General features: G+C 40.9%; 1 protein-coding gene across 1 annotated transcript in view; it reads left to right on the top strand.

Moving 5' to 3' along the window:
• The window catches only part of GAS6 (growth arrest specific 6), a 40,126-nt gene that overhangs the window by 13,375 nt on the left and 9,812 nt on the right, over positions 1-16,939 (top strand). Inside the window, exons 3-10 of the mRNA XM_036386008.2 lie at positions 1,259-1,283; positions 2,058-2,120; positions 6,612-6,734; positions 8,327-8,446; positions 10,489-10,614; positions 11,834-11,955; positions 12,070-12,188; positions 12,583-12,772. Coding sequence (XP_036241901.1) covers positions 1,259-1,283; positions 2,058-2,120; positions 6,612-6,734; positions 8,327-8,446; positions 10,489-10,614; positions 11,834-11,955; positions 12,070-12,188; positions 12,583-12,772 — 888 coding nt within the window. The remainder of the gene's footprint in view (positions 1-1,258; positions 1,284-2,057; positions 2,121-6,611; positions 6,735-8,326; positions 8,447-10,488; positions 10,615-11,833; positions 11,956-12,069; positions 12,189-12,582; positions 12,773-16,939) is intronic.

Raw genomic sequence — 16,939 nt, 5'->3', positions numbered from 1 at the left:
AGTCCAGATCAAACTGAACCATGGTGTGTGCCTGTCCTGTTGTTTATACATGCCTGTATAGATCCAATCCAAACATCTGTAATAAGAGGAGAAGATAAAATAGTTTCTTCTCTTGCACATTGTAGAGACCAATTTAATTTTGTAGAATGCAGGGTATTTACTGTCCCAATCTCACTGAATATAATGTTATGTGGAAATTGCTCCTCTTGCATAAAAGAAAATTATACTGTGCATATGCTTTCATAATTAGCTGAGAAGTGGTTTATAAAAAAAATAATTAAGCACTGATACAATGCATAAGTTTTTCCTCATTCAATTCCCCAATTACCATTTTTAACTGCGCTTGAATTAGTGACAAATATTATGAAAACCAGAGTGAAGGTGGGAAAAAATGCTTTTTTCCTGGCCATGAAGTTTTGTATTTTTTTAAGGATGTGATACAATTGTCAGCTTCAGCCAACCTCCCATTCTTCCATGCAGCACAACTGCATTTTTCTGCTGTTTCCCTGTGTTGGTGCAAGCTGTCATGTGGCTTGCCAGGCCTCAGCAGGCTGACTATTCTAACATGCAAGGCTGGATTCACATCACAGCAGCACAGTGATGCTGCTCTCACTGTATGGCTGCACTTTGTTGATGCAGAGTAGGGAACAGTAATGCGTGACCATGTAGCATGAGAGGAATGGCAATGCCTTTTGCAGCGTGGTTTTAGAGAAATTGATGTCAATTTTCCCCCCTCTTGCAAAGCATCATTGCTCCCTTCTTTGACCACCCAGGATGTGATATGTGGTACAGTAATGGGTGCTGTTTGAGTTCTAGGGTGCTCCTTGCAAGAGCAAAAAGTACTTTCCTAGTGCCTGTGGTGTTCATGTCCTGCATCAGCAGAATGCCTTCGAGGAGGCACAGGGTGACTGAAGGATCCTGTACTCTTCCCTCTAGGGTTTTGCCCCAGATTCCAATTCCTTCCCCTACCTCATGCCATCAGCAGCAGCTTTATCTCTTGGAGGGTGTCTTCATGCTCACTCACTGACCAGATCAGCTGCCATCAAAAAATACCTTGAGACAAACTAATGTTTCTTTGCTTTTCAAATGACAAAATGCATGTTTAATACTGTGCTGCTTCTGGTTCTGAATAAAAGGAAATTAGGTGTTTGGAATTGTTAAACAGCTGCCATACAAGACCACTAAAGCAGCTCTTAAATAGCATGAAAATAGAAGCAAATACGATTCAATAAATCTGTGCTTTTTTTCCCTTCTACAGGAATATTTTTACCCGAAATACTTGGGTGAGTTGCAGCTTTTATTTCCACTTTGCGTGAGTGCTGGTATGTGCCTAACACTGGAGCTTGTCACAGCTGAAGTCTCTGCTAAGGAAAGGGATGGAAATCTGATTGCAATAAACATGCATTGCTAACTTTTAAGATAGACTTTATGTTCCTTATTGTGCTTTGGGGTGTCTGTTTTTACTTATGTGTACATTTGCAGACAGAGATGCTTTATGTGTTTCCTGCACGTTAAAATCTTGATGTGCATATATATCTATGGCTTGCAGTGTTATGAAATAATTTGTAGTTTTTTACCTTTTTCCCTTTTTAATGAAGTTAGTTTTTAAGTCATCTCCTTTTAAAAAGAAACAGGTGCCAAGTTGAACTACTGGCTTATTCTATTGACTGTATCATAGTCATGGCATCATACTGTTCTCTATTTGTGTTAAAAATTATGTATTTAAGATTACAAATGCCACAGTGGGAGAAAAAAACGTGCTTTTTAGATATTTTAAGAAGTTTAGATGGTCAAATTGGAGTAGCTACTATCATAGTTTTAGAATCATAGTAGCATCTGGTTAAGTGATCATCTTCTTCAAATGGCTTTTAACTGTTGTACATCAAAGCTAAAAGATTTCAATGAACTTCAGAATTTCAAGGCATCTGGGAGATGATAATATTGGATAGATTTTGCATCCACCTTCCAAATCTTCACAAGCCAGGTATCCTTTTACATGCTTTGAACAGCTGTCCTTCACCACTGCAACAATAACAATTTCATTTTCTGTTTTTCAGCTTGTATTCAGAAATATGGGTCGCCGTATAAGAGAAATCCAGATTTCCTTACATGTGTTCATAGTAAGCATTTTTGGTTTTTATATTGTAGTTAAATGTTCTCTCGTTCTACCTGAAGGTGTGGGACTAGCTCAGCCATCTCTGGTTTTGGTAGTATTTCAATACTGGTCTTCCTATTCTCCAGGCTTAAGATTCCATACCACTAAACAAAATCTTTCCCATTTTATAACCTAATGCCATCTTGCTGTCATGTTTTAGTGCTTTGATATTTTATGATGCAAGTTTCTTTCCCACCAGTTTCCCAAAGTTTGAATAATGTGAGAAGCAAGAGGGACAAGAACTAGGAGGTGCCATAAGGCATAAGGTACACAATGGTTGGCCCCTTGTTTTCTATTCCCTTGAATGCTAGCTTTGGCTTACCCCATTAAGGAACCTCAAGAAAAATTTAAAGTCAAACCAGGCTTGTGCCAGCCTTCTTTGCTTTAAGAGATCAGTTTAATGTATCATGTGACTATGCTTTGAATATTGCTACCTTTAAAAGCTCAAATCAGTTTAGAAGCCAAACTGATAACTTTGTAGAGGGTGAAGGGGTTTTTTTTGTCCTTCACTAACACTAGAGAAGAAAATTCAATGAATTCTTCTAATACCTTTCTAGTTGCCTTTAGTTAACTTTTTGCATTTATAAACTGCATTAAAACAACCTTTTTAAAGACTGAATTCCAAGGTTAATGAGTGGTATGTGAAGAATTTCCCTCACATATTGCAGCAGTATCACTTATGGATGTTGAGTCCTTTGAACTGGGAATTCTCAGACCTGTGGTACTTGTGTTGGCTGCACTATGCCAGCTTGTCCAAAGTGGGATGTGAGGCTGAATGCCTACATTTACTTGTGCATGTGGCACAGCAAAGAGGCAGGAGTTTCTGCTGAAAATGGTGATAGTGACTGGGAACACTTGTTCCAAACAAGTAATCAGGGTCTCAGAAATTAGAGTCTAAAGGGTAGTGATGAAAAAAATCTGAAAAAAATAAAAACTGAATAATTGTTTTTAGGGATTTCTGCCCATTGCAGATACAGTGGTTTGGAAAGAAAATTATAATATTTTCCCCCATTAAAATATTAACAGGTATTTAAATGGCTGAGTTTTGGCTAGCCATCATCAATTCATAGGAGAAGTAACAGAGAAGGAGCCTGAAACAGGCTTGGAAGAATGACAGGCTTCGTGCTTGGCCAGTTCTAGTGTGTCTCTTAATTTTTCACAGATGCTGCCAAAAGACTATGTAGCTCTATGGGTTTGTGCCTGCAAGACACTTCTAAACTTTGTTTCCTAACAGCCTTTCTCCTCTCAAAACAAGGCAGTGGAATGTTCTTTTAACCCGGTGTACAAAGCTACTGAACAGCCTGAGGACTGGAGGGTGATTGACTGCACAAGTTTATACTGGAAATAAGGCAGAAATTTTAAGTATGACAGTGATAAGCAGGTTAGATGGAATATGTGAGGATTCCTAATTTCATAAACTCTTAAGATGAGGTTACTACTAGATTCCCCTCTAGATTCAGAAGAGTTGATACAGTGTGTAAATAGATATTTCCATCATGGGTGCTTACATGAGCAGTATTCCCACCAGAGTTAGCTGAGAGTTAATCTCCTCTGGTTCTAGAGGGATTCACTCAGCCAAGCTGTGTCTGCTCTGAGGAGACCTGGGTCCCTCCACAGACTCTGTTTATTGTACTATCTCCACTGACTGCAATGAGTGTTTATAATTGCTTTACAGATAGATGCTTACTTTATACATGGATACCTATACTTTCTCTGCATACCTGGATCTTTTTCTAAAAAAGATCCTGCAGGTCATCTAGGGATTAAGGATTTGGTTCTGCAAGGCTTTGGAAAGTTCTGCAGGAGTTTTGGGAAATGAATTGGCCTCAAAAAACTCAATGATATTTTTGTTAGGTCATATGTGCCTGCTTTTTACTGTTAAGTTACTGAGTGTAATATTATCTGCAGCCTAGGATTTTATGGAGTTTCAATATGAACAATTTTTTGGGTATCAAAAATTAAGTTCACAGAACAAAGTAATGAACTGAAAATGACAGTCAGCAGGCATAAGAAAAGTCTTGTTTCCATACAGATCTCAAAGATGGAATTGGTAGTTCTATTCTGAGTCTGCACTTATAAGCTTCATAGGTGCTATCAGACATAGCTCAAAGCACATGAAAAGGTCATGCTCATCACTACTTTTAACAGCTTTGCTAAAATCTGTCATGTAAATGAATGGAAACAAAAGCTTAGGTTTTTCTTTTGCAATGGTTTCAATCAGGAGCACCTTCTATGAAGCCAGCAGAATAACACAATTGTGAAGCCACCAGAAGAGTGTTAAGAGTGTGACTTATGTTCTAAACTCTTGTGATAAGAGGGAGCAAACAATCAGCACAGTGCTGATGTGATAGAAATCTCTGTGGTTGATATCCATGTGGTTGATACCCATTACACCATGGGTTATTACCCTGCTGGGCATTGTTACTACCATGTGAATCTGCAAGGTATGTCAGAATCCAGTTTGAGAGGAAGAGTCAGAAACTTGTGGATACACCAGATAAGTTGTGCATAACCCTGTTTATTTGATTTGCTTATCAAATGACTGAAAACACTGCCATCTTTAGGAGGCTTGGTGGGTGCTGCTAAAAAAAACAAATAATCCTTGTCTTACTATACCTAAACCATTCTGTTTAAGGTAAACATTCTGCTGTGTCTAGGACAAGGAACATCCAGGACAGGCTTGCTCTGCTGTGGCTCATTGCCACCTTAACCTGGCCTCTCCTTCCCCAGCTCCTCCCCCTCCAGCAGTGTGTCAGCTGGGCTGGGATTTACTGGGAGCTGTTCTGGCAGCTGGATGTTAAGACTGCCCATGTAGCTGTGTTTTGTTTTGTGTGGCCTGGCCTCTGTGGCTGTGCCTTTGCCCCAGCTGTGCACATCTGGAAGGCTTTCTCTGAGCATGGGGAAATGCTTTTTCATTGTGAGAAAGGTTGCCCAGGGAGCTTGTGGAGTCACCATCCCTGGGATAATCAAAAGCCTTCTGGCCATGGTCCTGAGCTGTAGGTGGCCCTGCCTGAGCAGGGAGGTGGCACAAGTGACCTTGGAGTGCCTGCCAACCTCAACCACCTGAGATTTAAATCCAAGACAGTCAGTGCAAACAAAAGTGCTGTTCAGTGCTTTATGAGACATCAAATGGAGCTGCTACTGCCTGCATTCACAGAAATGTTCAAGTTCTTTCAAAGCAGCTTGTCATGACAGTGACTTTCAGGATCACACAGAGGAAGCTGAGAAGAGACATGTAGCAGTATAATAATCCTGACAATTGTAGGAGTCTTAACTTTTCGCAGTTTGAGAAGTCTGATGGGGCTGGTAATCTACGAAGAGTTCCTCTCCTAAAAGCCTCCCTGTCATGTGTAGAATATCAAGAGTCCATACTGGACTCAGCAGAACCAGTGCATGGAAACCAGTGCAGGTCTTCTCTGCTGCTGCTCACTCAGTGTGTACACACTGGGCACTTTCAAATGCTGGGAAGAGTATGTGAAAAGAAAGGCTCTTGAGCTTTTCAATCTGCAGAATGAGCTCCTGCACTGTTCCTTGTGGTTAAAGTTATGGAAACAATTAACACATTCATGTTTTTGAAGAGCACTGATCTAGAATACTGGTGTTAACGGGTTACTACTACGGGTTAGCTACCAACTCATTTTTTGTGGAAACAAGGGTGTTCTCTCATCCTTCCTTTAGCCACCTCTGTGAAGCACTGTCCCTGGGTGTTGTGCAGGTAAGTGGGTAGGTGAATTTGGACAGGTGACTACAGTTGGTGGGTGGCTACATGACACTTTGAGATTTATTCCTTCAGTCATTCCCAAAGTGTGGTGACTACTCCCCTGCTTCTTTCCAATGAGGAAACTCATTGCCAAATCCTGGAACTTGGCTTAAAAATCCCCATATGAACATTGTGCTCTTTGTAAACTGGATTAATGGTTTACTATTCTTTGGCTGTTGATATATGGGTATTACTTTTTTATTTTCATTCTATGTAATAGAAAAGATCTATCAAAAATTTCATTTAAAAACTTTTGCTAGCTAGAAATCTATCAGCCCTGGTAAGATCCTCAGTTTAACTAGCAAAGGTGATTGAAAAGAGTACCCATCCTTTCTTGAGCACTTTAGTTGATACTGCTTTTTCTATTTTTCTCAAAAATTAGTGAGAGTAGAAAAATAATCTACTTTGAGTTGTTTCTTTCAGGATGTGTCCTTCAGATATGGGGATGGTAGCTCACTCTCTTTTGCAATTAAGTGAATTCCACTGCATGTGCTCTGTAAAATTCCTGGCACAGCTTGTTTGGCATGTGAGCACTAAGAATCAGCTAATAGTTTTGCCAGGTGCTAGTATTTTTGAGTGATTCCCCAATACTGTTTAAGCTTCCCATCTTCTGATGACAGTGAAACACCTGGTTGCCAGTGACTTCAATGTATTGTTCTGTTTTGTTTTGGTTTTTTTATTCCTTGTGTAAATCAGATTTGCCAAACCAGTGTTCTCCCAATCCTTGCCACAAAGAAGGGACCGTCAAATGCGAGGATCTCAAGGGAGACTTTTATTGTGAATGCAAGCGTGGCTGGCAGGGAAAGAAATGTGAAAAAGGTAATTTGGTTTCATTATCTTTTATTCTTGTTACAAAGATATTTTTGGTTTTGCTGTATTCTCAAATGGTCACTGATACTGTGCTGCACAATTCAGCAGTCTCAGAACTGAACCTACGTTACACACTGTTCATGTTTTTACCCTTCTGGGAAACAGGTAGTTTTTCACATCAACTTTTTTATATGACTCTAATGGAGCTCAGCTTGGTCTTGGCAAGGTAATCCAAGAAGTTATGGTCCAACATTCTGCTCCACCCCTCTAAAAGCAGCAGCAGAAATTGAGTAGTAGTGCTTTTTCAAGCAGAGCTGCATCAGCTGCTGCTGTGAACCCTGGTGTAACAGATCACAGACCACAGAGCTAGAGAAGCTGGCCCATCTTCCCATCTAGCATCCCTGCAGTGGGAACAATGGCTTCCAGTTGGCAAGTTGAGGTTTGAGTCTGATGACAGGCAGATTGATAAAATTAGTCTGTTGAAGCCTCCTTGCTAGCCTGACCTTATTCCATGTCCACTTAATTCCACATATTCCATTGATGTATTTCCATCACCTCAAAAGAGAATTTCAGACAGAAAGTATTCATGCAAGAAGTTCCAGCTGCCCACAGAGTTTTCTCTACAAGTTATCTTCCCTCCTCTTGTTTTCTGGTTGCTTTGGTTCTTCTTCTTCTGCCTGCAAGGCTTCCTGTCAGGGCCACTGCTTTATTGCTTGTCAGTAGTAAGTAATGACTAGAATTGTATTCAGCCAGTCCAGAATTGTGGCAACCAAGACAGCAGGAGATCCAGGCCTTTCCTTCTCATGTAAATATTGTGTTGAGTTTATAGGATCACTCAAGCATCTTATTTAATCAATTCAGAAAGCAGACCAGTCAGTATCCAGTTGGTTTTGAGAGCTCAGACACTGATCAGTCTGAAGCATATTTCCTTATTTTCTTATAAAATGTCATGACATGCTGTTCTACCCATCAGCTAACTCTGGAGTCCCATAGACAAGCAGGACATAATGAGCAGGTTGGGTAGATGGAGGGTGAAACTCAGGCTCTGCTGGATTTTACAGGCTTTTGCTGCCAATTTCAGTGGGGTACGGTTAAGCCCACAAATGTTCAGCATGTGTGAACTTGGAACTTCCTCTGTTCTTATTGAGTTCTGTAATAGTAACAATATAGTGTTCCTGTTTTATTTAAAGCTTTTGTCCTGAATTACTGGCCATAGCATAATTTTAGTACTTAGTTATGATATAAAATACATAAGTAGTTTGCTTCTGCAAACAAGCTTCTTTGCCTCCACAGTGACTAAAGATTTTTGAGAATACATGAGAATACATGTATTATGTATTCTCAGCTGTGAAGGAGATACTCTTCAGTTACAGATCCTTCTCTCTCCCTTTTTGGTTTTTTTTTTTTTTGTAAGTTAAACAAACTTGAGCTTATACGCATGAAGTGTTTGAAAGAAATCTATGTGCTTTTTGTTATCACTTGTTGCATCTGTAATACTGTTTCTTGTTTGGTCTTTCTCCTTCCCAATGCCTGTTGCACTGTGACCCTGTAGATTATTTACAGATGTGAACAGCTGACTGTGACACTTTCTTTTGGTGTAGATATCGATGAATGCAGAACGCAGAACGGCGGCTGTAACCAGCTCTGCTTCAACAAGCTAGGCAGCTACCGGTGCTCATGCTACAGTGGTTATGCTCTTAAAGATAGCAAAATATGTGAAGGTAAGCTTTGCTGGGACTCTCAGTTTACTTCAGGGGGTTGCTTCATGACTTGTGTCTGTATTTTGGAGAGCTGGGCTGCCCTGAGCAGTCCTGGTCTGCTCCCTAGCCCAGCAGAAACTTGCTGGTAGCTCCTCTTAGATTTACTCCACTGGGGTTGTGCTGGGTGCTCCAGCCAGCCTACATGCCTGGGCTTGTCAGCAGTTGGACCATGATGCTCTCAAGAGCATAACAGAGGTATGATTCACAGAGGATTTGTGGCTTGGATTGTGCTAAGTTGGTTTAGTTGATCAGTCCTCATATCCTGACATTGCGAGGAGGAAGTGCTGGCCAGATGTGTTGTTATGATTCTTTCCAGTCCCACAGTGTTGTAGTATGTGAGCCATTGTTTTTGTTTTGTGTGTTTCTTATTTTATTGTTTTAGATTTGTATGTGTGCAGCAGCTAATGAATTCAGATAGATACAGATGGCTAAATTCACTGCAACTCAATATTAATAGGTGTAGAAAGGCCCTAGCAAAGTTTGGCAGCTATTTTACATACCAGCTGAGAACAGAAAATGAGGACCTAAAGTTTCTGATTGAAACTGCTGAATGAATTTACATAACCAAAACTTAAGCAACTGAGATTTTTAAAGTGTTAAGAGACTGCATGCTGAGACAAACTCAGTAACTTAACAACAGGTGGCTGTTAAAGTTGTGTTCATCTTATGAAAAAGGTATATATGAAAATGAAAAAACAGGTATATCTCTCTTAGAGATGGATGTGATGACATATTTCTAAACAATTCGCATACATGATCTGAACAATTTATTACTGCTACCAGCAAAAAGAAAAAGAGAAAGATTTTGTTTCTATTTCACTCACACTCTAAAAAGTGATGACTGTATAGATTACATGGTATCCATTCCTAACGGGAGCAGCAACTTAGAAGAAAGTGAATTTCACTTTTGAATTGTCCTCTGGTGCCAGCCAGCATGGACAGGTGGCTGGCAAGGGGCTCACATATGTGTTTGTTTTGCTGTGTGTGTACATTTGTTCCACACCCTAGTACTGTCTCCTAGAGGACTGTGAGCACTGCTATATAAGCAGTCAGTGGCTTCGATATGTGACCTTCCAGCTGCTGAGATTACTGTCAGGTGTGGTTATTGATAGCTCAGATTTATCATTGCATTTTGACTTTTTAAATATTTGTTCCTGTCGTTGTAGGCATACACACAAAAGTTCCCTCCTGTCTTGATTTGTAGGCTAAGCTACATTAGGTACTCCGCCAGTTCACTCATACGTGGGAAAATCAACAAGAGTAATGAGTAATTGTAGTTTTAACACATACTAGAAAGCAAAAGTAAATATTAAACTCTTAGTACACTACAAATGTTTTGTCAACACCAGGATTCTTCAGGGTATTAGTTAACATGTGAGGAAAGCAATCAGGTTTTTTTATGGACTTCCAGTTCCAGTTCATTGCCTGCCCTTATGGCGAAACCCCACATCTCTCTGGCATGGCTTGTTCTCTGGGACAAATTGCGCTGCTTCAATTCTCCCTTGCCATTACAGACCAGCAGATTTAGATCTTAGCTTTGTAAATATATGAAAATGTATTGTTTGCTTGTCTGAGGACACAGAGCAGAAATGTCTGAAGTGCCATAGGCTGAGTGTTCATTCAGCATTTTGGATAATATTCATGCTGCCGCTCTTAAGTTTCTGCCTGTTGCTTTTTTTAAACCTGTAGTTTCAGTCCCCTGATTGGAGAGAGTGGGGCTTTTTGGTTTTGTGGTAGTTGTTTCGTTTTCCAGTTTTTCTCCTGGTTTACTTTGCATTGCTTTTTCCAACAGTGCTTAATGGCTTAAGGTAAAAAAGACTGATTTTTGAAGCCTGAAGTCACTTCTTATAGCTAGCTAACCCTAAAAGTAGATTCTTAAAGATACTGGTTTTTTTCAGTTTTCAAAGTAATGCAGGCATCTCCTTGCCCTAAGCTCACTCTATGTGAAGAGTGAAGTGATTATACTCCTCTGAAGTTGTGTTGTTTAATTGCTTGTTTTGCAGACATAGATGAATGCACAGCATCAGCAGACATCTGTGGAGAAGCTCACTGTAAAAATTTAATAAGCTCATATGAATGTCTTTGTGATGCAGGCTACAAGTACGATGACGTGAGAAAAACTTGTCAGGGTAAGCTCAAGAAATGTGTTAGCATTTATGATATAATTTAAATCTGTAGAACCCCAGAAATTTAGTTTCAGTAAAAGCTTTTTTTATTTCTTTTTTAATCTTGCTTACACATTGGAGTTCTGTTCCCTTTCCCTAGTTAGGAGTGAGTTTGCAGTTTGCGGTCACCTTTGAGTTCATTGAGCTTGCTGTCATCTTTGAGTTCAGTGAGTTTGCAGTCACCTTTGATGTCTTGAATCGAGCTGTATGAGCCAAAGTACTGAGATTTTTTGAAGTTTCAACAAGTGCAAGATCTGGTGAAAGCTCAGAAGCATCTGTGCATGTTGCTGTCTCTCTTCATAGGACAAGAAAAGTTACAAAGTAGTAGCTCTTTTTTCAAAACCTGTCTTGTGGTATTACTCTGAACTAGGAATTTAATATTTACTGGAACCATGCAGAGTTCTGCTGGCTACACTGCCTCAAGCTTTCTCAACAGAGTAAGTTTTGGAAGTATTCCAAAACCAGCATTGTTCCCTGCCTTTTGTCTAAGTTAATTCAAATCACACTCCAACCCGTCCTGTTGGGCATTAAGTGTTAAACTCTGCCTGAAGAGATCCCTGTGGGCTGTCACAGTTTGCTTTCCTGCATTTGTTTGTGAAGAAGATAAAAAATAGCTGAAGAAAAAAAGAAAAGAAAACAGTAAATGAGAAACTTGGGTTTTATATGCAGTCCCTGTCTGCAAGGAGCAGAAGCCAGTCACTACAGGCATAGCAGAAGGGGCCTGAAGGGAGGAAGTCTTGTCTAAGAGTTAAAGCCCAGGGCTCTGCTCCAGCAGACAAGTAGTTGAGTTCTGCTTCCAGCCTTCCCACTGATTTGCTATGTATCTTTAGGCAGCTGGAATCTGTCTGTGAAAATAGATTTCACAGAATAAGCTGAGTTGGAAGGGACCCACAAGGATCCAAGGATAGAGTCTTAACTCCCAGCCCTGCACAGCACCATCGCCAACAGTCACATCATGTACCCAAGACCATTGTCCAAACGCTTCTTGAGCTCTGTCAGGCTTGGTGCTGTGACCACTTCTCTGGGGAGCCTGTTCCAGTGTCCAACCCCCCTCTAGGTGAAAAACCTTTTTCTAATATCCAACTTAAACCTCCCCTGACACAACTTCAGGCCATTCCTTCAGTTCTGCCATGTTTAAACAAACTCAGTGTTTTTATCTCTCTTCTTCACTGGTCTTATGTAGATATAGATGAATGCAAAGAACAGCTCTGTGAACAGACCTGTGTCAATTCACCAGGGAGTTACACCTGTCATTGTGATGGCAGAGGGGGAGTGAAGCTTTCCCAGGACATGAATACATGTGAGGTATGTCACTGTTCATTGCTGTAACTGCAAACAGACCTTTACTTTACAGCACTCTCTGATTCTCTTTCTGCTCTGTGAGGAGAATAAGCACTCAAAAATGTGTTTTGATTATAGAACATCATACCATGTGTGCCTTTTGCTGTTGGAAGGAGTATTAAATCCTTGCACCTGGGGAGGATGTTCAGTGGCACTCCTGTTATCAGGCTGCGCTTCAAAAGGAAACAACTGACAAGGTGAGGACAATTTAGAATGACAGTGAAATGCTCTAACTGGCTTTGATGCATGCAAGGGAATTTTGTTACAATAATAGTTGACCCTACATTCATCATTATTTGCTTGGATTATGAAGTCCTGTTAGGCTAAACATTACCTAAAGCAGTAATTAAGAAAGGCAGCCTTGACCACAGAGCTGTTAGGATAATTACTGAAATATAGTATTGTATTCTTAATTCTTGATGATGTTTTAAAAGCTGTACTCACATCTTAAGGCTTTCAGGAGTGCATTAAAAGCTAGTATATTTTAACAGAGCTTTAGAGCTGCTAGAATTGATGCTATCTGTATGGAAAGTACTCTGTGGTTTTTGAACTCTGCATAACTAATTTATTTCTTGGCACCTGTGCGGTCAGACTTGTGGCTGAGTTCGACTTTAGAACCTTTGATCCTGAAGGTATCCTTTTCTTTGCTGGAGGCCATCAAGACAGCACATGGATAGTGTTGGCTTTGCGCAAAGGACGGCTGGAGCTGCAGCTGAAGTACAGCGGGGTGGGCCGCGTCACCAGCACCGGGCCGCTCATCAACCACGGCATGTGGCAAACGGTGAGCCCAGACCTGCTGGGTCCCACTCCTTCCTGGCCTGGTTGGGATGCACTCATCAAGTGCAGATAGACTCTGTGTATTCCTGGGAAAATGCTTCTCCAACCTGTCTATCTATTAAAGGCATGCCAGTATGTTATACATTCCAAGGTGAAAATATTTTTCCTAGGAAATTGAATTATACTTTATATCCATTGTAATATACACTGCATCTCTAATTTGCACAACCAGAGCAACCACTTGCACAAACAGTGCCTTTGAGATGCAGTAGGGCTAAGATGACTCACATCAGTTCAAGAAGATGCCCTCTGGCTCAGGGCTGGAAGTCAGATAAAGAGATCCTTCCCTCTTACTGTTCTTTTAAGAAAGTTTCCAAGTGTGTTTGGGGGGGGGGGGGGGGGTGTGTTTGCTTTTGTTTATTCCTTCATTTGTTTAGTCACAGGCCTCCGATTTTCTGAGGCCTTGACAAATCTCTTATGCTTCATTATACTTTCTATAAAGTCTTCAGGCCTGTTTATATACAAAATAGACTGTTTCCCTTGTAAAGATATTGGGGTCTACTATAGCATCAGGGAATTCCAAAAAAAGGTTGGAAGAGATCTCTAAAACCATGAAGGCCAACTGTCAACCCAGCAGTACCACTGTAACCCCTAAAGCATCTTTTTATTGATACCATAATCCCAGCAATCTCATGAGATTGTAAGGATTGTGAGGGCTCATGTTCTTCTTGGCACTCTCACAGAACATCAGCTGGTGATTTTGGGAGCATTATGGCTGTTGCCATTTGTGCCAGGATCGTGAAAAACATGCTGCAGTATGAGCTACACTAGATGAACAGTTTATACATGCTTTCTCACTTCTGCCTTTTCCTCTCCTTTCATTTTTTCTTACTTAATTAGTTCTTTTAAGTTGATGTGCCTCTTGGGGAGTGGGTGGGAAGTTCTCAGCTAACTCACATATGAGACAAATGCAGATATTGGTAACTGTGAATAATTTTCTGGTTTACATTTTTTAGTATATAAAAGCTCCAAATGATACATTAAAGAAATTAGCAAAGTGGGAAAAAATTGTTTCTAATTAATAAATGAAGAAGTCCTTGAATACATTTACCCACTGACATTTGGTAATGCTTCCAGGAGATGAGGTGATGTTTGGTTCAGTTCCTTTAATGACAGTGAAACAATTTTAGATTCCAAATGGAGAACTGTAGAGGTTCACTGAAGCTGTAGATAAAATGTGTGACATGCTGTATCTTTACATGTAGGAATAGCTTCAAGCCAGTTCTTACTGAATTTTGTAGTAAGAGTTGTTCTGCTAATTTGAAATAGGACAATTGTAATTGCCTGCAAAGAGAGGATGGTGACAGAAGATGTGAAAAGCAGAGTGGATGCCACTGGAGTGACTTGGGAGTCACAAAAATCAGCAGTTGTCAAGCTAATTCATTTAACAGAGGAGCTAACACACCTGCTAAGTGCCTGACCTCATTATGAGAAAATCACAAACTAGCCCATATTAGTTTGAGGGGGACACAGCTGAAATGTGTTTTCTTTTTTCAGGGAGAGAAGGCAGTGTGATGAAAGTGTCGTGTTTAGGCAAGAATTAAATGTCTCCTGCCAGCTATCAGTGTCAGGGCTCTCATCCCCAGGTACCATCCTAACCAAGAAATTGCCTGGCTGAGTGGCTGCAGCAACACACCTTGCACATTTTCTGAGGGATTGTGTAAATCCCCCAGAAATCCTTCCCCAAGGCTTTTTGGGACAGTAAAGACCAAGCTGTGGGGCAGGTGGGCAGGAGCCACACTGATGGGGTGGAGGCAGAGGTGTCCCTGCAGCCAGGGCATCATCCTGCGTGTGGGCTGAGCAGTGCCGGAGGCACGGATAGTATGGCACGAGTGGAGGAGAGAGCAGCATGCTCTGCTGCCACAGGAATGGACCTGGAGCAGGGCAGGGGCCATAATTCTGGTGACTGTCTCCCAGAGTGAAACAGTGCACTGCTGATACTGCCCCAAAGCAGAAGGATTTACCCACTGATGAACAGCAGCAGGAGGAGGGAACTTTTAGTCTCTTGACTTCCTATTTTACACCTTTGAGATCTGGGACCTTGCCTGGTTTGCTGGGAGGCTGTTGATTTCTCCTTTCCCTGCTGTATTTTCTTATCTCTTGTTTTCATCCAAGAGATACTTGGCTCTCTTCTGCTTGACATCTAGTGTCACACACCTCTAAATGCCATTTAATCTGTATGGCTGAGTGATACAACTGTAAATATGTTCCTACATTTTATCCCCTCCTACATTTCTCATTTTTCTCTCTCTGGCATGGTTTTTGATTTAGGAAATCCTGTTAAAGGATTTCTTTTTGCTGTCTCCTATTATAAAACATGTAGCCACATATTTCATTTTGAGCATGGACTTGTGTGTGTACTTTGCAGCCTCACTTTCTATGAAACTCAACCCCAACAATCTTCAGATGTCACAGTCCAGGCTTAAGTGCAGTTGTGAGCTTTAGTCTGCACTTCAGTATGCACAGAATCAAGCCCTTAGTTTTGGCTAGATCTTTACCAGAGGACTTTGGATACTAGAGAGAACTTCATATGGGTTGTGAGAAAATAGCAATTTTACTATTTAACTTACAGCAGATGGAAAAGCAACGACTATTTAAAAGCAAAAGACATGAAAAAGCACCAGCAGTGTTCTCATCTCTTGAGTAAAAGTTGCATACTTTCACTGAAATACAATGGCATTTTCAAAACTTCAGGCCAATATTTCTACCTAGGTATTTTCTCTGGTGTTAATCCTTCCTAAAATATTTTGCAATGAACATTGAAACAGCATTGAAAACACAAACAAGCAAACCCCAGGAAAGACTTTTAATGTGGTTATTTGTGTGTAATGCAGCTGGATGAAGTGGCACGTATGACATTATGATAGCAGAAAATGCACTTGCCTTCTGTTTGTTTTGCATTTCCAAAAACAGTCATCATTTTGTCTTATTTTCAGAGTTTAGTTCTGTTCTGAGGACACAGTCTGGTTAGCAAAAATAATAACTTACCTGCACTGTTAAATGTCAGGGCTGAAAGTTAAGCAATCACAAGGTTGGTATTTGGTTTTAACCCTGCAGCTGACTGCCGGTCTGTCCCTTTTCAGTGCTGTCCACTTGCTTTTCAGCAAACAGTGGACAGGCTGGCTGTGTGCTATGAGCTATCCAGGGCATGAGTCCAAAACACAAAGCTGCCTGCCCTTGCTATGGCTAACCATATGGGAACCCTTAGCTGTGAGAACTGTCCTCCTGAATGTCCCTAAGCCATGGTGGCAGGCAGCAAGCAGCTTCTCCTTGCCACAAGAGTAGGGAATTGGAGCAGGATGCTAACTACTGAAATGCTTCCTCTTTTGGTTTATATATGATGCTGGTGCACCAGCAATTAAGCTTTGACTATAAGAAGCAGGAGCTTAAACAGCCAGAGGGCATTGTAAAGTAGGCAGAATGTAATTTCCTAAACTGGAATCTGTTGAGAATTCCCACAGGGATTAACCCCTTCTCTTATGGAAGTTTTCACTGATTTGTGTTTGCTTGTATTAAAGATCAGATGCAGCTAAGAACTCAGAATTTTTTTTATTTATATGTTATTACTTGCTGTACAATCTAATTAAATTTTAAAAGGCCCTGAATTCTGGTGGCTCTGTAAGTAGCAGTGTTTCTTCACAGTATGGGCACTGCTGCAGCTGGCTATTCCCAATTCCCTTTTGCTCTGTGCCTGCCCAGGGTCTGTGCCAGGAGCAGGGAGATGCTCTGTGCCAGCTCCTTGTGGCACTCCACAGCCTGGAGCATCAGGGCAGTGGTGATCACGACACTGGGCAGAGGTGTCTGTGTGAGTTTTTGGCTACACAGCCTGTGGGCTTATGTTCCCACACACTGAATGGGCTTCACAGCCATCCAATACTCAAAAAAGCCTGTTTGAGACTGGCTGGTGTGTCTCCATGAAATGCAGTCTGGAGATGTAGGTGCTACTTTAAACAAGCAAGCTACAGACAAATAAATTCATGTCCTGTAGGACGTGGCACAGAGCAACACACCAGGTGGAAACAGTATTGTAGCAATATAAATCAGATTGTACTGGAATTCACAAGAGAAGAAAAAGGTTCATGAGAGGAGGAAAGTCTGTGAATAATCTTTC

Source organism: Molothrus ater, chromosome 2 (genome assembly GCF_012460135.2).
Source record: "Molothrus ater isolate BHLD 08-10-18 breed brown headed cowbird chromosome 2, BPBGC_Mater_1.1, whole genome shotgun sequence".
NCBI lineage: Eukaryota > Metazoa > Chordata > Aves > Passeriformes > Icteridae > Molothrus > Molothrus ater.
Note: the sequence above shows the minus strand (reverse complement) of the source record. Positions and strands in the feature narration are given on the sequence as shown.